Below are 25,346 nucleotides of genomic sequence, written 5' to 3'. Positions count from 1 at the left end.
CAACATCACTCTGTCAAACCAAATATTGGGGCCTAGATGGGGCCATTTGTGTTTTCACATTTTTGCATTGGCCTTCATAATTCTCTTTGACGCTTTGCACAAGAGAGAAATCTTTGTTGGTTGCAATCTGCAACCTCACTGTTAGATGCCATTAAATCATACACACTAGACCTTTAGATAATGTTAAATGTTTAAATTTTAGTCTGAAAGAGAATGCATAAAGTTGTAGATTTACATGTGTACATTAAATAGAAGTGGTTATAAAATGACTATCAGACGCCATTACATAGTATGTTTCCAATAGCTAGAGAAGCATCCAATTAAAATCTTTTAGCTATTGCATGCAGTCTTTCCGTTTATCATCGAGCCAAAAAGGCACTCTCAGTTATTGGTGCCAATAATAAGTTATTTCCTTGTTGCTAGGTAAGGGGAAACATGTTTACTGAGAGGAAATGGACTTGGGGTATGAAAGTACTTTCTCCATGCTGTTGTCAACTGTCTAGATGAGTCGAATGTGCAAAGAGCTGCTATGTGTTTTGTGACAGAGAGGGAATCCAAGTTTTCTTTGCCAAGATTGTGGTCTCAAGAAAACATGTCAAAACAGTGTCTGACAGCACTCAGTGACTTTGATGAATAGAACAGACTGGGTGCCCAAAAAGTCAGTTCCTATACAGAAATGACTACCACACATTGTTAATATTGCTTGTGATAAGGATTTTTTTTCTTCAAATCTGATCATCCATCCTTTAATGTACTTGCAGTACAATACTTTTTCTACTGTCAGTGGAACCCTGTTGCTGACAGTCAGTTACACCATGCAGGCGGCTGTGGGAAGTAGCCTTAGGAAAGTATGATAATTGATGTTTATTTATTGTCATTGAAATATGCAGCACAGCGCAATGAAAACCCGCTCCTTAGAGGTTGTGGCTGGCTGCACCTGGTTCCAAAACCTCAAAGATAATACATATCAGCACCCCTAGCTCTGCAGTCCAACCATCTTCATGATGTTTTACACAAGACTTTGTGTCAGCTCCCACAGCCCAAGAGTTACTCAGATTCTGTGCATTGTCTGCTTTGTGTGCTCCGAAGACATGATGTTTCTGGGGAAATGGCACGGCCTGAAGCTTTTGGAAAGTGTTACTGGTTGTATCAGTCTAGCAGATGAAATGCTGCCTGACAGAACAGATTATTAACTCAATGATGAGTGGAAATTCCTGTACATAGGTCAACATATTACTCTTAGACCTTTGAAAATATCTTCTTACATTATCTCTTTTAGCTTTTCTTCTTTTGATCGCATACTCTCCTTTCTTGTAATTTGAGATTTGATTTTCCAAAACTGCGGACTTGTTTTAAAGGTCCCATAATGTGCTCATTTTTAGGTTTATACTTGTATTTTGGGTTTCTTTTAGAACATGTTTACATGCTTAAATGCCCCCTCCAAAAAAACAAATAAATCTTCTCATACTGTCTCTCCAAATATAGCTGTATTCACCCTCTGTCTTAGATGCTCTGTTATAGCGCCTGTGTCTTTAAGCCCCTCCTCCAGAAAGAGCCCTGTCTCTTCTGATAAGTCAGTGTTTCCAGGTCTTCCACATTTGCGTTTTTGACATCTTTGCTCAGTCACACAATGCCCCAAAAGATGATATTTTTCTGTATGCCGATGTGGAAGTAAGCATTGCCCTGGTTCCCTCATCAAAAAGCCTGTAGGATTTTTCCATTGGATTTTCTATTACTGTAGAAAAAAAGCTTTGTTGTAAACAAACTTTTATGATACTTACATGTTTTGTTCGGCAAGATGGCATTTTGTTCACAAATTAAAATCACTTTTGGGGATTTTGGAAGACTAAATGCACTTTCCATAAGTAAAAAGTTAATGTTAGGCTAAACAAACTACACTACGGTCGCATCTAATTTTAAAAAAGTATGTATAGTATGCCATTTTTAATAAGTGATAGTATAGCATGTCATCAAAAAGAAACAAAAAATCATGTATAGTCAATCAAGTATAATATGATGTCAGATTGTGTGCATTTCTCTGTGGATTGAGCATTTTGAGACTTTCACAGTATTTATATAGCACTTACACCTGCTTTATATTGCAAAGACATGGAGATCTGACTTTTTACAATATTGAACCTTTAAATATACCTTTTGGCTTGTCCCACATACAGACAGTGCTTTAGCTACATTATGTAATACAGATGAGTTTTTTACCCACAGTCCCCTTACTGTAGCTAAACACCAGTCAGTGAGGCGGCTGTGGGTTAAATCTACAGATATCTCATACATGACCCAGCAAGCCTGATGGAGTGGTTATAACAGGGTTAAGCGGAGGACAATCCAATACAGCCTAGAGCCCCCGCTGACTCCTGGCTGCCTCAGCCAGATGTGGTGTGGTGGTCGGAAGAAAAGTAAGAAAGGATGGGGGCCTGTTATTGCATAGCTTGGACCTGCATTAAAAAGATATATTAACTGGAGTTGCAGTTTATTCTGTTGTGGTTCGCTGCATCCAGAGAGCTGACCTCAAGGAGAACTCACTTCATTTACCATCTTGATTTATTCATTGATTTGGTCTTGATTGCTAAATGCAATTTTGAGTATCTTTTGACTCGTCCTGTGGTTTACTTTTATTCCGCTGTTTGCTTGCCAAGACGAGCACACATGACCTGAGAGTTATCACAGTGAAGCGCTGTAGAGGGGAATGACAAGGCACATGGAACTGAATGCTATGAATACCCTCCATCACTATGATGCATGTGACTGGTGATATGGACAAGTGCACTGGGCTCCTACTTGACACGTGTACAGACACAGGCAAGTATCCAGGCAACTGACAGGCTGCCCAGTAACATGTTAATGAGTGTTAACTCTGAAAATAGAAGTCACATTTCTGTCATTGTTAGCCCTGTCACAGTTTTAAATCTCATCCCCTTTCTTTTAAAACCATTTATTCAGACTTTTTCCTAATGAAATGGCCTTGTGAGCTCGACTTAAAAGCCGAAAAATCCCTCCTTCGAGATGCTCATTCTTGGTGAAATATGAGGGAGCAGTGAGAAGAGACTGGAGAGGCCATGTGCCAGACACAAGCTGTGAGTTTTGCCACTGAGCGGATAGACCAGCTGCACAGAAAAACAGAAATATACAGAAAGAAAAGTTATTTTCCACACCCGTTAATTCCACATCCCTCTGTCGGAGTTTTTGTTTTGCTTTCCTATGTTTTTTTTTTCCTCTGTGTTTTCCTTCTTCTCCACGCTTTGGCTCAAATTTTCATGCAGCGGTAAATCTGAAAAAACAGATAGTGTTTGCCAGGTCTCCCACAGAGTTTTAACATTTATCACGCACGTTAAATATAAGAGGGCAGGTCTTGTTCGACAAGGTCTTGGAATATTTTAACCTACGCTTGACATTAATAGCGTGTGAATTCAACTCATCTCCATCCTCCCACATATCATATAATATCTGTACCCAGTTCTGACTCCCAGCCCACTTTAATATGGGGGTGAACAAAACTGTGTCTAAATATTAAAGCAAAAGATGGTGACAGATGCTTGGAGTAAGAAGATCATGAAAGATGTTAAATGGAAGTTTTCCAAAAGAAACTGTGTGTGAAATTAAAGTGAAAACAGCGCAGAGAAAATTAAAGGCTATACATATTCGAGCAGTTTTCCCTCCATGTTAAAAACTGGATATGGGAGTCTGTTTGCTGGTGTGTGTGTGTGCATGTGTGTATTGTGGTGAGAAAGCCGTGTCTATTAGCCTCTCCATCATTCAGTCAAATGCCATGTGCCAGACTGTTTCTCTTGGCCCTCAAAGAGACACGGGCAGGGTGGAAATGTGTCAGTCTGCTTTGCCCTCAGGCTTATTCCCCCGGTTAACCTCTTCTTTCTCTCGTTCTAGAGTCGTGTGTGTGTGTGTGTGTGTGTGTGTGTGTGTGTGTGTGTGTGTGTGTGTGTGTGTGTGTGTGTGTGTGTGTGTGTGTGTGTGTGCGTGCGTGCGTGCGTGCGTGCGAGGTGCGTGTGTGTGCGTGCGTGCGTGTGCGTGCGTGCGTGCGTGTGTGAGACAGTGGTTGCACAGACAAGCCTACGCTGATGAAAACCATGCTCAACAACTTTTTTTTTCTTCTTCCACATCCCTTTTGCTTTCAAGATAATGTTTACTTATATCTTGCACTCATTTTTTAGTTTTTTTGAAAGCTATGTAGTCTTTAAATTTGCTCCATAAATAAATTTCCGAGATATCAGCATCTGTAATCTAATAAAACACTGCATCCTGATTAGATTAGGAGGAACCAATTGAATTGGGCTGTTCTTGCTTGAGCAAAACCAGGATGGGCAGGATTTCTCTGTGTTATGAACAGATACAGTAGCACAAACTGTACTTTGATATACAAGAAATGCAGTCTAATGGATCAGAAAAAATGTAAATAATAACATAGCCAAGATCAGAAATGCCTCTAAATTAGGGGTTGTGCACACAAGCCACTATCAACCCAGTCTCACTCCTAACTACAGATACAGATGCTTGGTTAGTGGCCCTCGGAACCAACACAACAAGGCAGCATAAGATGCCCTGCTGGCATCAGGGACCAAACTTCCACGTTGACTCTGGACTTTGACCTAGGAGACTATGTCTATGTCCCATGTGAAAGCAAAAGTCGGCCGAGTTATAGCATGCTGTTGGATGTTACGCCTGTGACATTTCCCATGACTTTACATGACAAGAAAGAAACCTGTTTTTCTAAGCCTAACTACACCTTTTGTTGCCTAAACCCAAGGAAGTAAACCTAAAAAGGCCCCATGATGCGACATTTTATGATACTTCCAATATTTTTGCGATTTTAAACGTGTTGCAATATTCTGAATATTTTATTAAAATGTGTTGCAATATAATGTGATGTGTTTTCAAATGTAAATTATGTCCCCAAAGAACAACTTTGTCAACATCTGTATTACCTAATAAGATAAAGTTTTTGTTCTGTTCATCTCACTTTAATCATTTTTATTGCAGCAAAAGTATCTAGTGCACTAAAAAAGCAATTGATTACATTATTCTTAGAGGCTACCAAAGGTTTTTATTTGTTTTTTAAATGAATAACTTATATAATAAAAACAATAAATACTTGGCGTCATTGTATCAATACAGGCCTGTCAAACAAAAACATCCTGATACTACACTTTTCCCCTTTCCTTTTTCCCTAATCCTTAGACTGCATTTAATGAGTGAAACTGTACATTTCCTAAAAAGTTATTTTGAAAGACACAATGCATGTAATGACCGTAAGTGGCACGCCACCCTTAAACTTACAATCTTGACACTGGAAGGGACCTAAAGTCTCACAGTTTGACGTTTAGAGCAACTGACTAAGCCTCTTTGTTTGACGAGATGGGAGTGAGAATATGTTGCCACAACCCATAGAATATTACATTGCATGATACATATAAACTATTTAATACTGCATTACAGATTTAATAGAGCACAGCAAAGGGATCAATATTCTTGCAGTTGCACAGTACAAAAAATCAGCTCATCTTTACATTGCAAAGCAGAACTGCATATACAGTTTACATGTCGTCAAGAACACACAATGCGTCAGAGTGTCAGACCAGTTGGTGTAGTGATACTAACCAGTTACATACACATAGACATACATGTACATTAAAAAGTAAATATGTGCTCATGCGGCAGCAAACTCACCCAGCGTTTGCGTCTTTGTCATAGCAGAACAAAAGCAGGTCCAGCTAGACAGGGAGCGGGACGGCACAGAGGGGCTGAGCTCAACAGATGTTCGCAGGACCACCCTAGCAAGTGTTTGTTCAGTTTGCTCTGGGAAAAGAATGATAGCAAGTGAATCCGCCCAGCTGCCCCTCTCCGGGCCGCTGATGGCAGATACACACTGGCTCATTGTAGACTGGGTCCACGTTGTAATGGAATGTGCCGTTTGATCTTTAGACCTTTTACTGCTTTCCTTGGCATAGCCTGCTGCTTCTCCATAAGCAGGTCCAATAATACAAGTACGTCGGAAAATAAGCATACTGTATATTAGCTGCTAAGTGGAAACAGTAAACGCAAGCATGGGCACAGATGACATCAACATCTGGACAGAGGGTGGAGCTCTTTAATCGCGTGATGCCAAGCTGCAGTTGTTGCGTCTCAGTTCAGTCAGAAAGGAAATGCTTGAGAGCTTGTTGACTGTTTTCCTAATATGGCAGAGAAAAGGAGGACGCCAGCGGACATACCATAGCTGCTGGTCCGGAACCTGCCTTGCTGACTCACTGTCTGTTTTTTGTATTTTGTTTTTTAACAAGCAAAAAAAGGACACATTGTCTGACTGTCCAGACCAAATATAGGGCACACTGGGCCTCATGCAGCAGTCCTCTCTTAAATTGCTCTTGTGTTTCCTTTACATTTTCTGTCAAGAGAAAAAATAAGAGAAGTCAACTCCAGATGCAGCAAACATTCTCAACTAACCAAATATTTTATTACCCGGGTGTTCTTAATGTGATCCCCCTTTGATGATAAATTAGAGGCAAGTTGCTGATTGTTTATTAGCACACGTAACCTCCTAAACACTATGAAAGGGCAGGTGTGGTGTTGGGTGTGCTCTGGCACATTCCCATCAACTGGAGAAATGCCACCAAAAAAATGCTGTAAGGATTTAGAAGAACTCAAACAGTAGTGGAATGGAGGTACTGTTAAATAAACTTAAATAAAGTAAACATGAGATTTTTCCAGAACGTCTGCACTGGTTTTACCGGAAAATCAAAATCCCAGCAAAGGCAAAACATTTGTGATGCTGTAAACACTGTGTCAGCAGAGGGACGCAAACTAAAATTAAAAGTAAATGGGTTGACATGAAAATTGAAGCAAAAAACGCATTTCCCAAGCCAAGCGTTCCATGAAAAGGAATTTGATTATATGATATTTATGCTTTTTTATGTTCCTTTAATTTAATCCTTATGTTTCCTTGCTTTGGACAAACAATTTGTGGACTGTAGAAATGAGATATTTTTCTCTTACCTTGTTAAGAGTTTCTTACCTAAAAGATGAGCAACGAAGAAGAGGAAACACTGCTGAATCTCAGAAATCAATGTTTACTGAAAAACTAAGAAGAAATTGTGGATATGAACAAAAATAAGAGGACTTTTTTGTGTGTATTGCTTCCTGCATGAGGCCAGTTGTAAATAAAGACATCTCTCTAAATTTAAGTTTTAATGCTTCACTAATCATTTTAATCACTAATTTTAAGACACTTAAGTTGCCTGACGAGGACCTGCGTGTGCTTTGTGTGACACGAAGGAGGGTATAGAGTGCAATGCACGTATGATATGGGTTAATACAAAATACTATCCTAATCTTTGTGTTTTCTTTGCTTTTTTATTATGGCACACAGGGCTTGTGTGTATTAAGAACTATATTAAAGGAGGGGATGAAAGGTTTGCTGGATATATGCTGGTTTCTGTCCAGGACATCTCAAGAGAACAGACAAACAGACCAGCCCCATCTCCCATCGGTGATAAAAGTGTGACAGCTGCTTCAATCATAAGTGTAAATCAGATGTAATCCACACTGTAACATCAGTGTGCACACGGACACACACCCTAAAGTACAGCGTGTTCACACTTACTGGCAGTTTTGCATGTTTTAGCAACTTAAATTACATATAATTATTGTTAACCATCTTCCAAAGTGTGCAGCTATGAACATTTTGTTCTTTCCAGGCTGCGGTTCATCTCCATTTATTTCAGAGTACAATACAAGTCAAATTCCAGAGCTTGAACCTTGTTTCCTGAATAATCAGTGTAAACACTGCAGTGCTGTCATTTATTTATTGTTTAAAATGATGTAATTAAGACACAGTTCTGTAGTTGTATTTTTTTAAATTCTCTTTATGAATGCTCTGACATCAAAGACAAAATCATATATCTCTGACAAAAAAAAGTTAAAGAAACAAGTATTGTAAAATAAAGAATCAGGTCAGTGTTTGCCTGAGAAAAATGCTCCTTCTGATGTGACGTCATATCTGACAGAATATCACCATCTCTGAAGTGTGGCCCTGAACTCAGTTGAATTCACCTTTTTTTCAGTCCATGCTTGAAGCTGAGATTTGATTCTCACAGAAGTTATCATCCCCAGTTTAATGTACAGAAATGTGTGTGCAGCGTGTTTATGATTTTCTTTCTGTCTTCACAGACCCAGTGCACCTAAAGATGGAGTACCTAAGGTAGGAAAATTCCACATGAAAACTGTATATTGACTAAAGTTCACTTGAATTCCATGTTATTTATTGATATTACATCAGTTTATTCAAAGTGAGCATGCTTATTGTGCCCTTCTGAGATTAAGTCAGAACACAGATTGGCTTTGCATGCATAGCTGACCTGAAAGGCCATGTTTTATAGCACTTCTTAAACTTGTATGTCACAGGCATGACTTTCATTCATGCAGAAGTGTAAAAAAACACCAGATTTTGATGTGGTTGTTGTGCAGTGCTTTTGGTATTGCTTTTTTGCACGCATGAGTTTGTAGTGGATTTGCTGCATGCTGTGTGTCTCCACCTTTATCCAGGATGAACCTCAAGAAATCATTAAGCCTGTCCCAATCACTCACCCTGCTCCAAGCACCTCATACACCAAGCCATCAAGCCAGCCCAACCCTGCATACAACAAGACAGCCCGTCCTTTTGGGGGGGACAGCAGTGCGATCACAGCTTCCTCCCCGGCTGCCCCCTCCATTCCCTCACTGTCATCCGCTTTCAAGCCAGCTGCCCCCTCTCAACCGCCACAGCCTCCGTTTCTACTCAAGTCGAGCCTCCCTGCCTCGGACTCAGCTCCAGCCAACTCAGTTCCCAGGGCCAGCCCTGGTCGCTCTGCCTTCACCTCCCCGTCTGCCTCTTCCTCCTCATCTAACTCCTCCTCTCCAGCCAGAGTGACAGCCACCTCCTCCCACCCTAATGTCCCACAGCCCTCTGTCTATAACACACCGATCAACCTCTACTCCAATTCCAATGCTTGTGAGGTGGTCATGGGACAGCAGCGAGGTCTTTTGGAGAGCCAGGGGCTGTCGGAGCACCTCAATGGGTAGGTACCATCCATCAAACCCAGTCACCACGTGTTTTCTTCATGTTTGTGCAAGCGCAAAATATTATAGAATGATTTTATAATACACTGTGTGCTTAAGTCAGCAGGTTCAGAAGCAGTTTTGGTTCAAAGAGGCCACAGCATTGTGGACATTTTTGCTTTACAATCTACCTAAAAGTATACATCACAGAAAAAAAAAAAAATAAGCCATTCTGTTCTTCCTATACCTCATGCCCTATTCCAGTGGTTCCCAATTTATGGGTCTACGGGTCGCCAAATCTTCAGAGTGGGCTGCAAGACAATCTTGATTTTAAGGAGTGTAAGAAATTTTAAAAAATAAGTAAGAGTAGGCCCGTGTCTTAGCATTTCATTCATGTTGTGAAGAAAACTTTATTTTTTTTAAATCATGCTTTTTATTGTTTCCAAAACAAAAAATGTCTATAGCTACCTAAATTATGACGAACAGAGTTACATGTACATATAACAAGAGATACCAAGATAGTAAAAGTACTATAAAGATCAAATTATTGCAATTATTGATTATTACAAAAGCACAGTAAGGATCTGAACACAAGGTACTTTCAGAGAGCCTTCACTCTCACTGTACAGTTTATTAGTTGTTCTGTATTGGTATTGTTAAGCATTAAACATAATAAAACAAAATATGTCACAGGAGTTGTCAGTTTACTCAGTGATAAAAAAAGAGGTCCCTTCGGAAAACAAGGTTGGGAGCCACTGCCCTATACCAGCCCAAAATATGTGTCTAATTTGAAAAACTAACACTGAAACAGCCCGTCGCCTACATTTTCACACAGCTGCATACAAGGAAAATCCAAAGCACACCACACATCTTGTTTAAATATTCCAAAGGGCAACTGGAGAGGGAACAGAGTCTAGACAACATGCTAACTGATGCTACTGCCTGCATATCCACATATAATTGACAGTGTGGTTCGCAGCACTGCCAAACACACGCTCTGCCCGACAGGCGCTGCTGATGCAACACTTGTTTCTAATTAGCCAGAAACCTGGCAGCTCGGCGCTTCTAGGGAGCAGGGACAGACCTTCGATTGGCTGGACTGGGCTTCATCAGCAGGATTTGGCTCACAGGTTGGGTTACAGTAGACCGAGCCAGGTTTAAGTGATTTGCCACACATTTTCTACTCTCTTGTCACCTGAAAAAATAGGTCACAGAGATCTGTTTTTATTGGCTTTAAAGCTGTGAAAACTGTCTATTCGGGAATGTTTGTTTTCTTCTGGGTTTGGTCAGATAACCTGTGCGAAATGTCAAAATGGGAGGAACACAGAACATAGCTATTCACTGTCATACATCATGTGGATTAAGTTTTTTTTATAATAGTTTAAGTAAAAAAAAAAAAAAAAGGGTTTAAGTGTAATTAGGATGCACAACATTACTGTGTAATCTCTTCAATCTTTCTGTTGCCTGAGGTGTGGGACTCTTCGCTGAAGAGGTGGAGTGTATTTGTTGCAGCATGTGTGTGTTTGTTTCCTGACCTGCATGCTTTGATTGTGGTTTCTGTGACTTTTTTTCATGCACAATCTCTCAGAAGGGCCTTTTACTTAAAGGAACAGTGTGTAGGATTCACCTTATTTCTCTGATAACTAGATGTAGATGTTCAGGACATGAATTATCCACAGAGGTCTCCTCTGCTCCAAAACGCAAAGACGTGGTGATTTAAATTGGTAAAAACACTGGTTAAAGCTGTTTCACTTAAAAAAAGTTAATTTTCTATCTCCAGAGCCACTGTTGTAGTTTAGTTAAACTACTCAGAAAATTCCTAAAATTATATCCAGCCAGTTTCAATGCTTTAAGGACCAGGGTGTAGAACTTAGTGCCATCTAGTGGTGAAGTTGTAGATTACAACCAACTAAATACCCTCAGTTCACCCCTAACTTTCCTAGCACATAAGGTAACCTTCAGGTGAAGTAAAAACATGAAAGGGCCAGTCTAGAGACAATGTCTGGTTTGTCTGTTCTGGGCTGCTGTAGATACCTGACCATGCAACATGGTGGACTCCGTGGACAAGGACCCACCCTCTGTGTAGATATAAATTGCTCATTCTAAGAAAACAAAAACACAACGATTCGTTTCAAGTGATTACCCTCTAAAGAAAACATACTTATTAAATTATATTCCATTTCTACCAATGTCCCCCAAATCCTGCACACTGGACCTTTAAGGGGCATGTGTTTCATACTGTGATTTATTTCTCAAACCGCTCTTGTCATACTTCTTCTTTGCTTCAGTCCTTTTCCATTTCCCTCTTCTTTGCCCACAGGAGGAAGAGGAGACAGACAAGTTAGTGCTGTGAATGATAATACATCTGCTGCTTTCTAACCATGTGGAATGTGATTACAGCCTTCACATCTCTCTGGTTTATGATTACCAAAGGCATGCTTGCACCTCTTTGAGCAAACCCTCACAAACCTCACATTCGTGCTCATCCCACTCACAGTACATGCTCATTTCAAGGTCCTGGCAAACTGCGAAAAAATACAGTTAATAATCTATCTCAGAGACCCCACAGGGCCCGCAGCGGGGGTCAGCTCATACTGTTCATTTGTTTTTTCAGTGGCATCAGGCTGTGTTTCTCAATACTGCATTGAGTGTGTCGGCACACTCTGCTGCTCAAGTCACCCAGCTCTGCATCTGTCTATCTCCATCTGCTGCTGTTGTCAGCGTGTTTACCCAAGGCCAGACAAATCACTGCAGAGTATGCTCTGCTTTGCTAAGAATAGACCGACTCGTGCTGTCTTCGATCATCCTTCACCTTGACTCACCTGACACGTGCATACACACACAGAATAAAAATTGCACACACTTGGACTTTTGACATTGAATTGACTCACAGTTTGGAGCAGCCCTTGAACTAAACTGTGCATGTAAACACTTAACATAAATATTATTGCCCTCTTGAGTACCCTGAAATTATTTTAGGAAGAAAAAGCCATTCCCTTAGTTTCAAAGCTCATTACCCCCACCTTGTGGTGAGATGTGGTCACTGTCACATTCATCCCTCAAACACTCACTGTTAATATGCAGACAGTGTGTTTCATTTCACCATCAAATTACTTAATCAGTTAAGATTAATTCTTAAGTAAGATTCACATAGTTTCATCATCTGGCTGACCTCTACTCTTCTACTTGTGGTTTTCCTTTTTAATAGTGAGCCTCAGAGAAGTCTAAAGTAAGTATAGGTCAGAATAGTGCAGTCATACACTTTACTTAGCAGTTAATGTGACTTTTGACTTCCTGTTCATTTCTGCTTTGTGCATTTTTCTCTCACTGCCTTCTCATTGCTCGCCTGCAGAACTCCACCTCCAGCTAGACCTAGGAGGTAATTGTGAAATCTAACAGCAACCAGGTCAAACTGTGACATATTTATCTACAAGCTGCACCCTTGATTGAATATGGAGCACTCATTGTATAGTACATATATATGTGTACTGTGTGTTGGTTGTTTCTATGAATGTTTGTGAGGTTGCATGTGTGTAAAACCTGAAACGTTGGTTTTTTTTGTGATCTCATTAATACATATTTGAAACATGTCGCCTTCCATGTCTGTAACATCGTTATTTCTTGGTCGATCTGACTGTACAGGAAACCTAATGTGGAGCCAGACGACCGTGCTTCCCCTCTGAGCGATGCCAGCAAGAAGCGTCTGATTGAGGACACAGAGGACTGGCACCCACGGACCGGCAACTGCCAGTCCCGCTCCTTCCGTATCCTGGCCCAGCTCACCGGCACTGAAAAGGGTGAGTATAAAGGTTCCTGATGAGCACTCTGTAGGAAATTATTATTGTGCCTGTATTTGTCTTTTTAAGGAACAGTTTACAGTATTTAGGGGAATTTAGTTGCATATATGATTGCAACTAGCTGAAACTTTTCCCAGTTAGAACTGCGTCAGTTCTCAATGTTCAGGAGGTTTTAACCAGGAGCCATATTATCCGCAGAGGTCTCTTCCTCTCCAAGTCAAACAGATCTGGTGTTTTAAACCGGTAAAAACACAAAATAAAGCAGTTTCACCTTACAAATCAGTGTTTTCCCAATGCTGCTTGTTGTGGAGGAGGCAAACGAGAAAACAGAAAGACGTGAATGGCTTTTTCTAAAGCCAGCGTTGGTTTGTCTGTTCTGGGTTAGTGTAGAAACATGGCAGGGCAACATGGTGATCTCCATAGCAAGGACCAGCTCTCTGTCTTGATATAAAAGGCTCATTATAAGGTAACAAAAACACAACAATTCTTATTTTCAGGTGCACTAAAAAAATGTTTGTTTTTTTGAAAATTTTTTACATTTCTTTCAGTATATCCCCTAAATCCTACATACTGGAACTTTAAATGTTGTAACTGGCTGAATATAATTTAAGGAATTTTTGGAGTATTTTAAGGCTTAGCTTGGTATTGCTGTCAGTTCATTTTAGATCCAAAAACCACCAAAAGCTTGAGGTTGCCAATTTTTCTTTAGACGCCTTCTTTTTATTTAAATATTATTACTAGTTTATAATCTTACGTCTTTTATCAAAATCTTATTGCCTCTTTAGATTATTATATTGTTATTATAGTGTGTTCAGTCATAGTATTTTCAGAAAGCTTTCATCACCATATGATTTTGATCTATTTTTACTGTTTTGACTATAAGTGACAGTGATGGTTACATGAGCTGCTGCAGCTTTGGGCCTCTCTCCATCCATAGGCAGATCTGCTTAACCGATGCAAAATGTCATTCACAGCAACTCAGTTATTAGAATGAAGTAAGATGAGAGATTTTTCTCTCCAGGTCTCTCATTTTGTCAAATGATGTTAGCAGACTGATGTGGAATATGCGATGTACTTTAAGCATTTGATTTATATTCAATCTGCCTGGTGTGTCTGCAGCTGTGAACAATTGAGGGATATAGATCCACAAAGTCCTAACAGGGTCTAGATTGCAGGGATTACACTTGCTCATTCAGTTCTTACCCTGACCAGAACAAATTAGAGCAGAGACAGAGCTGCATTATTTTTAACAGTATATTCTCACTGACCTTTTATTGTGCTTTTTGTTACTTCATTTCCATCTGTTATTTCTCTTCACTTTTGCAGAGCAAGCTCCCGAGAACAGTGGAAAGAAGTAAGTGGTTGGTGGTTTTTAATGTAATCAAAGTTGTTATGTGGTTGTGTGGGTGTTCTCTCTGTCTCTGTTTTTCATCTGAGTATTTTTAGTATGCACTGAATTTATGACATCCATTTGGTAACAACAACAACAATAATAATGATAACAATCATAATAATAATAATTAGAGCAGAGACAGAGCTGCATTATTTTTAACAGTATATTCTCACTGACCTTTTATTGTGCTTTTTGTTACTTCATTTCCATCTGTTATTTCTCTTCACTTTTGCAGAGCAAGCTCCCGAGAACAGTGGAAAGAAGTAAGTGGTTGGTGGTTTTTAATGTAATCAAAGTTGTTATGTGGTTGTGTGGCCCACAGTGTCATGCTTAATTTAAGGCTTAATTTGGGGAAACCGCAGCGAGAGCTCTCAGAGGAAGACAGTCGTGTTGAGACTCGGAGTAGTCTGTGATTGCTACTGCTGCTCTCAGTCTTAAATCGATTTAATCTGCAGTAAACACAGTGTGCCCTCCGTACCACATTTTCAACCAATCAGTGTGTCACTCACTGGAACTTGTGGGTAATTAAGTGGTATTGTGGGTAATAGCAGCCCTGCCAGAAGGCGATCCCAGCTCTCCTTCTGTTAGTGAGGTTTTGAGATTTATTCCCCCAAAAAAAGCCATATTACACATCTGCCTTGGTTCAAAATTTAATACACATCTGCAAGGACTTTAATATTTTATATTCCTCTTTAAGCGTAGTAATTTTTGGTGCCGTTGCTGTTTTTCCTCTCATTTATCCACGTGGTTTCTCTTCTGTTATCTTTTCCTTTTCCTTTACAATCTTAACCTTTCCGACTTCCCTCTTTTTCCCTCTTTTATTCCTGTCACATGGGGCAAATCAGAACAAACAAGTTGGACCCAGAAGTTATAGGACACAAGTACAACAAGCTGAGAGATTGGCATCATGATGTTTCTGCACGCGTGCTAAATGTGTAGCAGTGACAATTTTGTTTTGTCTTATTTAATATTTTATTTATTTTATTTTGACCATTATTAAACATATGTGGCATATATATTCACACTCTATATGGTAACTTGACTTAAATGTCCCAATTTCATAGTTTAATTAAAACTAAAAATTAAAAAGTGAATAAAAAAACTTGTTCTTCAAACTCTTGTTGTAAAAATTGTTACATTTTATTATGCTCTCTATATAATGTAAATTAATTGCATGCATGCAAGTAATTATGGATGTGTGCTTGAAAATGCTACATTATAGTAGTCTTTATTGCAGGGCATACTTCTCTGTAGCATATTATTTATGTCTGATTCTCCACTCTGCACACTTCCTATTATCTTAATCTTTATTTTTCTGAGCGTGTGTGTGTGTGTGTGTGTGTCTTTTTCCTTATTTTCTACACTAACCAAAGTAATTTCATCTGTCAACTTTTGATGATTTTACCTCAATAAACTTTTCTTTATTTTCTGCTGTCGCTTATTTCTTGATCTTTTACTTTCTTCTTTTCTTCTTGCCAGGCAAAAAAACTCTGATAATGACCTTCACAATGAAGAGCAGAGGTTTAAATATGCCTGTAGTGAACATATTTGAATTTTATCTGCAGTAGCTCTCTAGAAATTCAATCATAAGAATCATTTGATGTATTTCTCTCTGGTGCAATTGCAAGTTATTGTTTGTCACATAAATCAATAGCCTCACTGGCGTTGTAATGCATCATTCAAAGTCGTAAAAGTCTAACATTCAAGGCAATAAACACATAGCTAATGTCCATTAAAAGAGATCAGGTTTTTTGTGATTTCCATTGTAGACACAGACACCAAAGCAGTCTCCATGGTTGCTGTTAAATGTACTCACATGTGAGATATAAAACCAGTGGCTGATTGCAGTCATGATTCTTCTCATGTAAATCCAACAGAAACACCCAACAGGCAGGATAAGAGAAAAAGAACACATTAGACAGGATCAAATGCATGATGAAACACAAAATCATAAGTCTGTGTTTGACAGCACAAGAAGCTCTGATGATAGTAACATGCTGTGTGCTGTTACTGAAACCCAAACCGCTTCAGGGTTGGAAATTGTTAACCTGTTGGTGCACATCCCTTGCTCGACAGGTCTATCTGAGCTGCAGCAGCGCTGCAGAATGAAATCATCTTTGTCCAATTGATTGGGATCTTCTGAGCCCCGTTACACCTATATATGTTCCCCACAGTGGTGGTTTTGTTTGTTGTTTATAACCTTTTTTTTCTTTTTTAGATTACTTTTTGGCTCTTGCCTTTATTAGAGAAAGGAAAGGTTAAAGTCCATGTAAAAGAAAGGGGGAAAGAGAGGAGGCTGACATGCAGCAAGGGGCCACAGGTTGGAGTTAAACCTGCGGCTGCTGCGATGATGACACAGCCTCTATAAACGGGGTGCCTGTGTCGTTTGTAATCTTTAGGATGCCGCTGGACAGCAGACTAAGAAATCTAAATATTGTATAATTATAGAAGGAGATCATATGTACCAAACTGTATTAAATTAATATAATATTGTATAAATAAGTATTAAATCTTCCCTAGTAAAGAAATTTCTGTTTTTAATTTTCAGCCTGTATTAAGTGTGAGCTCTTTGCTGCCTGCCGCAAGTTCTTAGCTTGAAATGAAAGCTGTGAAACTTGGGTGGGCAGAACTAGAAAGACTGGTGCTTCTTATTTCCTTCTAAAATGTATTGTTGCGCTTAACATTTTGTTCTACCATTGGAAACAAAATTACCACAACCTCAAAGTGTCTTTGTCTTCAGTGTTGCAGGATAATAAAAGTAATAACCACTACAAGATTATACAACTAGTTATCTCCAGAAATGATTGGAGGGTGAGCTACAAGTACGGCAGATACTGTAGCATCATCATCCATAATTGTTTCCACGTGTCAGTAATTGACAGACCATGTGGACAGTGGGCAGTATACTGCATATCCTTATTTGAAAGTGCCCCATAATTGTCTAAATTGTTTGCATGTGTCACCAGGCCCAACTGATTGTAAATGTCTGTTCCTGCAGTGTAAGAACGTGCAGTTGACCAGATCACACTAAGCCTTACTTGGTACTGGAGGTCAAGCTTAACTGGTGGCACAGTCCCACTCTCTCTTAGATTTCGTTCTTATTCAGGGATTGTAGGCACACGGCACAAAAATAGGAAATAGGAGGAAAAGAAAAGTGACAGCTGGGGTGGAGCCAGACACAGTAAACATTTGTGCTCAGCCCAAAATTAGGGGAGTCCAGGGGCATGCTCTTCTGGGGACATTTTCCCCCATTTATAGCAGCTACATATGCATTATTTTCAAGTCATTTGAGATAACAGAATGCCTAAAAATCTGCACATACATGAGGAAAACATGTATAGCCCACGTCTTATTTTGTATCTAATTGTTCTCCAACTGCCTTAATCATTCATAAACTGTAACACATCAGTGTGGAGGATGATTTTTTTTTCAATTTTGACTCCTGACACCTAAAAAGAGGCAAAAATCATCTGATGTTATTATTTTAAAATGACATAACACATGCAGGGTAGGAGGGAGAGAGCTGGCAGCATAACTTAAAATCTGACATTTGGGTCAAAGGTCTGATCAGTGAGAAATAAAGAAGGGGGAATTTTAAACAAAAGGACATATCAAAAAAAAAAACCAAAATGCCAATGGTTACAAATATATTGTCTGCAAGTCTTTACTTTTGAGGTATTTTGTTGCATCATGGAGTTTTATTTTCTCTCAAATTCTAATTTTTCTTTCTTTCTTATATTGGCACAAAATGATCTCCATAGAAATTGTTGTTTAGCTGACAAATCTGCTACATTTCAATTCATACCATAGTAATCTCAGCTGCTCTATATGCATAACAAGCATCCCTAAAAATACCAACAAAATTTGATTTTCAATACTTTCAACCGAATATTAGACCAACAGAAGAACATTAACTCTTGTAGATTTTTGTAGAGAACAGCATAGTTTCAGAGCTTTATTTTAGAAAACATTGTTGACATTAGTGGAAGATGTTGTGTGTGTGTTTTAATGAGTTGTGATTTATATGAAATATTAACATCTGTTTTCTAGTGATGCAGCTGACAAAACCACCCCTGTTGTACACACATCGCCTGCAGCAAAAACATTTTCCAAATCTGCAGCATCACCCAGGAATGGAAATGTGGCCCCTGCTTCTGCGTTCAAGAGCCCAGCCACCCAGAACAAGCCTTCCTTCAAGCCTGGAGGTCTACCAGGTAAACTACATTCAGAAATCCTGTCCTACTTCTGTTTTGTTCACTTTCACATAAATACTACCGCACAAATTATTTTGTGTAGTTGCTTTTGTTATCCTACAGATGGCAGCCCCATTCTTTAAAATCACAGCTCCTCTGCCATAACATTTATTGCAGCTTTAATACCTGACACTAAGCCATTTAAGATTATGAGCTCTATAAAAACCAGAGGTATCTTTTAATGAGCTCAGATTATTAGCCTTTCCATAGTTAAGCAGATTGTGGATATGAGAATTATGTATTTATTTTGTGTGAAGGCTGCTCTTTAAATCCAGCAATCCCTGCCACGAGACCTCGAGGTGGTCACGGTAAATATTTGCTGAAAGGCATCAGTCAGGGGTCATTATTAGCAATACCAAGACACAAGTATGCTCTCATACATGAACAGATGCACTATGTGCTCTTAACGTATATTCCCGTGAGGCCTTTTTAAGAAACGGCTGCTGAAAGGTGCCGCAGGGAGACGGCTGAAGAGGCCACAGTTGGTTCTCTGTTGGCCAAGTTATTTATCAGATTAACACATACTTGAGTTCAAGTAAACAGGCACATATCTCATAGTGGCCATGTGGAATTGGGCTGGATATGTGGAATGTGACCTCTACATTTATTTACACGTCTTAATAATTCTGGCTGTTTAACTGCAAGAACCTTGGGAACAAAAAAAAATCATTATGAAGATGCTAAATCTCATTAAAATTGTATGTATGGGCTTTAGTCAAGTCCATATATATAGTTTTTCAGAGTGACTCCTTTTCATTGCTCTCCATCCCGCTGTCTCTGAATTCAGGGACAGAAAAGACCAAGCCGAGATGTGCAGTCCTGCTCTGATACAGTTTGTCTCCTCATGCTGACTTTTTTCCTCCTTATCTTCCTTATACAGCGAGACAGCAATGACAGACTCACAAACGTCTGTTTCACTTTCTGTCCTATTTAATGTGGCTCAGCCCTCAATCTTTGCTCTTGCCAAAGGATTCGTTTGGAATATATTCGCCCAGCTGACAGCCTGTCACTATCCACCTCATGGTGCCAGCTTTCACACAGATAAGGCCATATTCTGCCTCTGAAAAATATTTTGACTCCAGCGTAAATCCCTGCATCAGTACTGCATTCAATTTAATTTGATGTCCTTATCCAGTTATATATAGCAGTCATATTTTCAGTTGTTTAAAAGAATAACGGTTAAATTCAGTCTAAAATTCTTCTAAATACTAACACTAGTTCTTGTGGAGAAATACAGAGTCACAGGATACTTGTTGCTGTTAATGCCTCCATTATGTTTTCGTGTTGTCCATCCATCCATCCTTCCATCCCATTCTATTGAATGAAATATCTCAAGAACCCCTTGAAGGAATTTCTTCAAATTTAGCATAAACGTCCAAAAACAATAAATTGATGATTAGATTGTGGTGGTCAAAGGTAAAAGGTCAAAGTCACCACGTTTGTCTAATTTATGTGAAAATGATATTACAAGCACTTCTTGAGAGAATTTCCTTCAAATTTGGCACAAACATCGACTTGGAATCAAAGATAAATTGAATAGATTTTGGTGGTCAAAGATCAAGGTCACTGCTACCTTGCATCCGTCTCATTCTCAAGATGGCGATATTTCAAATTTGGCACACACGTCCACTTCAACTCAAGAATAAACTGATAAGAATTTGGTGCTCAAAGATCAAGGTCACACTGACATTGCAAAACATGCGTTTAGCTGTAACTCAAGAATTCATTAACACTAATTATGACAAAAATTTCACACAAGTATCTAATAGGATACTATGATGAAGTGGTGACGCTTTATATTCAAAAGGTCAAAGGTCAGCTTCACTGTGACATCATAATGATCTGATTAAAACACTCTTCTGGCCATTATTATACAGGGAATACTGAACTGGTGACACTAATCTTGAGTGCCCACCTTGAAACGGTGCTGATTGTTTAGATCTTGTGTGCATCCATGTTTTCACAGACATGGATTTAAACTGTAGATGCAACTTGTTTGTTGGACTGTACGTAGTCAGTCTTTCCAGATTGCTAAACCCCTTAAATTCCATGCTCAGACAAAATATGGCCCTGCTCACAAAGTGTTTGGCATATTGGATATTTTAGGCATAATTATGTTTGATAATGTCACTAGAAATTGGCTAATGCTGTTTATATCAAGAGCAGCTCTTCATATGAACCATGACAGAAAATTAATTCACTCAGTACTTATTAACTGATAAAAACACTGAGAGAATCTTCTTCAGATGCTTATCTGGAGTCTGTACTTTTCTCCAACACACTTACTCTCTAATATCTCTCTCCCACAGTCTTCTCACATCCCTGTTAGTGCCCCACTCTGTTTATTCAGTTTGTTTGCTCTCCATTACAAGGAAATTTAGGGAGCACTTGTCCTCTGACCTCCTAAGTCTTTGATATTGGTGCTCTCTTTCAATGGTGTCTCTGTCCCCAATTCCTCCACCCTCGGGCGCTCCCTCTGAGGGCGCGCAACACTGACCTCAGTCTTGGATGTGTCTTTGCACTGTGAGAGAGGCAGAAGGGGAAAATTGTGCATCCTCTCCATATGTTTTGAGATAAGCGGGGGGGGGGGTATTTTTCCAGGTGTCTCCTCTGACTCTGGGAATGTGTTGTTTCCCCTCAGTGGGAAAAATTGATCCCTTGTCTGTGCTGGGTGGGATGGCTCTGTTCAACCCAGCTGTCTCATACTTCAGGCGTGGAGGTTAGAGATCATCAGACCATTCCCGTTCATTATCTGACGACACATACCTACAATATGCACATATGCTTTGCTCAAGAAGTTAGAAAATAGCGAATCAGCGGATAATATATAAATATCACAAGCAATGTATTCATGGTTTGCTTTATGGCATGTAAACGTAAATTCGTGGAAAGTATATTTTGACGAATACTTTATCGAGTACACTCAGCCATTTTCCATTTCAATACTGAGTCATTATTTTCCTTGCTGGTTTAGGTTTTCCTAAGGGTGGAGCAGCTCCTTCATTTGGCAAAGTTACCAACCCTGCTCCTAAAGGTCCAGACCGCCCCACCCCACAGCCACATCCACAGGACCTCAACTCTCTGGTGCAGAGAGCGGAGCACATCCCAGCCGGGACACGCACCCCAATGTGCAACAAGTGCAACAAAGTCATCAGGTAAATAAAACAGAAAAACTGCTTGGACAGTAATAATGAGAAGATCCAAAATATTTCCATTAAAAGAAATGTGCTGCAGCTTTAGAAATGATGCCAATTCAAAAACATGCAAAATTCAGAAACAAATAGAATGACAGAAATGTGCTGCATTTAAAAATGTGTGTCTCAGAAAAACACATACAATAACAGCAAACATACTGCAAGTACAGAAATGATGCAAAGTCAATAACACAAAACCCCCAAAACAAATGCAGGAGAAAAACAGCAGAAGCTCTGCAGGCCTCTGGGCGGAGCTCTAAGCAGAGCACCTTGATTTTTTTACTTGAGTATTTGTTTTTTGTTTTTTTGTTTTTTTATTGAACATACATCAACATAATACAGGACAGGACAGGGTTGCATTCATTTGTGTTTTGACTTTGCATTGTTTATTTACTTGCAACACGTTTGCTCTGAATGTATTCATTTTGGCTTTCTGCAGCTAAGAGAAAATGAGAATGTGTTGCAGTGATGACATATTTCAATAAGAGTACAAAATACTACAACGTATGTAGTGCAGGATTTTTGTTGAAACCCTAAAAACTTTAGCAGGTGAATAACTTTGCTTATTCCTAACAGGGGGCCATTCCTCGTGGCCATGGGCATGTCATGGCACCCTGAGGAATTCAATTGTGCTCACTGCCACTCCTCCCTGGTAGACGGTGGCTTTGTGGAGGAGAAGGGCCAGGTGTACTGCGAACGTTGCTACGAGGAGTTCTTAGCTCCAACCTGCAGCCGCTGCAACCATAAGATTCTGGGGGTGAGTTACAAAACTGAGGGGATTTTGTTCTCTGCCTTTGTCTTCCTGTACTGAAAACTATTCCTGTAAACATCAGTCACTGTTCTTCATCAGCAACAACAACAAAAAAGCAGTGGCTGGCATGAATTAACCCTAACCCTGACCCCCAACAAAAATTGCTTATTTTTCCTCTTCCTTGTAGTGCTAGTTGTCAGTTTAGATTGTTTTAGTGTCCGTTGCAGAGTGTTGGAGATATCAGCTGTAACGGAACTACATGGCTCTAGGCTTGTGGTGCTCAAAGTGCTTAAAAAAATACATTTGAAAAATCATTAAGGAACTATTTTCTTTGTGCTGAACTACATGTGCGAACCTAATCACTGTGCTGATGGAAGTGTGCATCTACTGGATGGCAGTGTGAGAGGCTGGTCCTCCTCCTCAGCTGAGCTGTAACACTTGCTAGCTCAGTGGTGTAGTTGGCAGGGTGTAGTTCTGTAGAGAGAAAGTTGTTATTTCACTAAACTGCTCACAAAAAGGTTTGTGGATTATCATTTATTTATATATTTTCTCTGCAGGAAATCATGAATGCCCTGAAACAGACCTGGCATGTGTCCTGCTTCGTCTGTGTCGCCTGCCAACAGCCAATCAGAGGCAACACATTTCACATGGAGGATGGACAGCCATACTGTGAAAAAGGTACAGGAGGAAACCCAAAACTGTAGATTAAATGTTGTAAAAAAAAACAAGTGTGCAAATAGAATAATATTTCATTAATGTACTTTTCACTCAGACTACTACAACCTGTTTGGGGCCTGCTGCCATGGCTGTGACTTCCCCATCGAGGCGGGCGACAAGTTCCTGGATGCTTTAGGATTCACCTGGCATGACACCTGCTTTGTGTGCGCGGTAGGTCCCGGCGACAGTTTCACTCCCAGCAACAACAACAGTTAAAAATGAGAAAATGTTGAGAATATTGTGTAAATCACAAAGCTCCTGTATTTAACTGTGACTCTCTCCACAGGTCTGCTCTACTAATCTGGAAGGTCAGGCGTTCTTCTCTAAAAAAGACAAGCCTTTGTGCAAGAAACATGCCCACACTGTCAACATCTGACCTGCTCCTCCATGAATATGCACGGGATCAGGGAGCAGCGCCAGTTTTCAGCAGTTTATATTTCAGTCAGATGTTAAATATTTTCAGGATTATTCTCAGAACTAACATTGAGTCAGTGGTTCCACTTAAGCTATATCTTTGCTCTAGTATTGTTATGCCATATCAGTTTTACAGATGAATATGCAGGAGTGCATTTCAGTGCACTGTTAACCCCCTGCCAGTTCAATTTCTGTGCACGTGTTTGTGCTGAGCTTTTTATTTGTGCTGAAGGTGTGTTTAGCTCTTTGGGTGCATTTTTGTTTCACACAGAATAGGATAGTTAACTGCAATGACCTACTGAGCCCCTCATGGGTCACATATTAGAAAAAAATATCAATGTGGTAAGGTTATGCTAATGGTAAATCGAGCAAAACATATTTTACATTATAAATTATAATTATATAACATCATGTAAAAAAATATTTTATTGCCAGTGTGGGGTTCTCTGCCAAATTGTTCTGGCAACAAAAAAACATCTGGCCTCCAGAAAAAAAATGGGAAATTTTAATATTATATTGTTATTTTTATTGTTTTAAAGTAAGCAATATGTAGCCATTACAAGTAAATGAAAGTCCCAAAAAGTGAGTACAGCATTGTATAAATTAAAAAGGTCAAGATTCTTTGTTAATGCATAAAGATGATGTATAAGATACGGAGATGACTCCAAAATAGTTTTCAGTTTTTTATGTATATTTTGTTATGCATATAGTTCAGGTGGCAAAGCATGCTTCCAGCAAAAACCCATATGAAACTGTACTTCATTCACTCATTTTCTGTCAATAAAATGCATATCATTTAAATTCTTTGTCATTGTTTTTCTTAAATATTGAGAAACTGAACCCTTCTGTCCTCACTGATTGTTTTTGTACTGTATGATGGGATTTGTCCAATGAAGACAAAACAATGCTAATATGTTTTTTTTTTTTTTATTTTTCTTTGTCATGCACAAAACAAACACCAAAAAAAACATGTGTATTTACTTTTGCAATGGATTTTCCCTTGGACACCCCATAAACACTACTTATTTTCATTTCAAATAAAAGGATTTAACATTGAGTGCCATAACACTATTTTAACTTATTATTACACTGAAAAGCAACTCTTCCACATCATTATCTGATATGTATATTTTAAATCTGCATCTGTGACAGTAATTATTCAGACAAGTTAATCAGGCAGGTATACGGGCACCAGCATGGGCTTTACCTTGTGTAAACTGGGTCAGTTTTTGGAGGGAAACTTACCTGAAGCGTCTTGACGTGCACTTCTCCAAGACGTCGGGGGTGGGAGCTGTGCTGCAGGATGACGCGAGATTTTGAACAGCACCAAACAAAACATGCTACTCCTGGAAAACTCTCCCTGCAAGACACAAGCTCACGTGCAAACAAAACACGGCAGAGTTCAAATCGAGACAAACTGGGAGCTCGTCGAGCTGATTTTGGAGCGAAAAGGAGACGGTAAGCGTACGCTATCCTTTTTTAAAGTAGGCTAAAACACAAGTAGCGTGGTTTGAGGTGCTGCTAAAGTGTTGCGGTTGTGTTTATCAAGCTTTCCTCACTGACCGGAGGGATGGGGACATTTGTTTTACGCGCTGCTGTCAAATGCTGTGAAATCAGTGGAAGTTGTTAGTTTGCTGGTTGAGCTGAGTTTGATGCTGGAAGCAGCTGGACCCCCGTCAGTGCTACTGTCGGAGTCTGTGATGATGATAGTCACGAAGATGATGATGCTTATCAGTAACTGGTGCAGTGATCGCAGCTCAGGACATC

At 39.5% G+C, this 25,346-nt stretch overlaps 1 protein-coding gene across 3 annotated transcripts in view; it reads left to right on the top strand.

The window, feature by feature from the left end:
- The window catches only part of pdlim5b (PDZ and LIM domain 5b), a 45,992-nt gene extending 21,984 nt beyond the window's left edge, over window positions 1-24,008 (top strand). The window contains exons 4-15 of one of the 3 annotated variants that reach the window (XM_042509566.1): window positions 8,194-8,224; window positions 11,381-11,400; window positions 12,269-12,289; window positions 12,413-12,439; window positions 12,703-12,857; window positions 14,184-14,211; window positions 18,301-18,464; window positions 21,478-21,658; window positions 22,274-22,454; window positions 23,006-23,126; window positions 23,221-23,336; window positions 23,452-24,008. In XM_042509566.1, the coding sequence (XP_042365500.1) occupies window positions 8,194-8,224; window positions 11,381-11,400; window positions 12,269-12,289; window positions 12,413-12,439; window positions 12,703-12,857; window positions 14,184-14,211; window positions 18,301-18,464; window positions 21,478-21,658; window positions 22,274-22,454; window positions 23,006-23,126; window positions 23,221-23,336; window positions 23,452-23,541 (1,135 nt within the window). In that variant the 3' untranslated portion in view covers window positions 23,542-24,008. Of the gene's footprint in view, window positions 1-8,193; window positions 8,225-8,568; window positions 9,081-11,380; window positions 11,401-12,268; window positions 12,290-12,412; window positions 12,440-12,702; window positions 12,858-14,183; window positions 14,212-14,485; window positions 14,514-18,300; window positions 18,465-21,477; window positions 21,659-22,273; window positions 22,455-23,005; window positions 23,127-23,220; window positions 23,337-23,451 lie in introns of all 3 variants that reach the window. The other 2 variants (XM_042509565.1, XM_042509564.1) reach the window with 2 other exon arrangements.
- Window positions 24,009-25,346: the final 1,338 nt, after the last annotated feature.

Source organism: Plectropomus leopardus, chromosome 20 (assembly GCF_008729295.1).
Source record: "Plectropomus leopardus isolate mb chromosome 20, YSFRI_Pleo_2.0, whole genome shotgun sequence".
In the NCBI taxonomy this organism is placed as follows: Eukaryota; Metazoa; Chordata; class Actinopteri; order Perciformes; family Serranidae; genus Plectropomus; species Plectropomus leopardus.
Note: the sequence above shows the minus strand (reverse complement) of the source record. Positions and strands in the feature narration are given on the sequence as shown.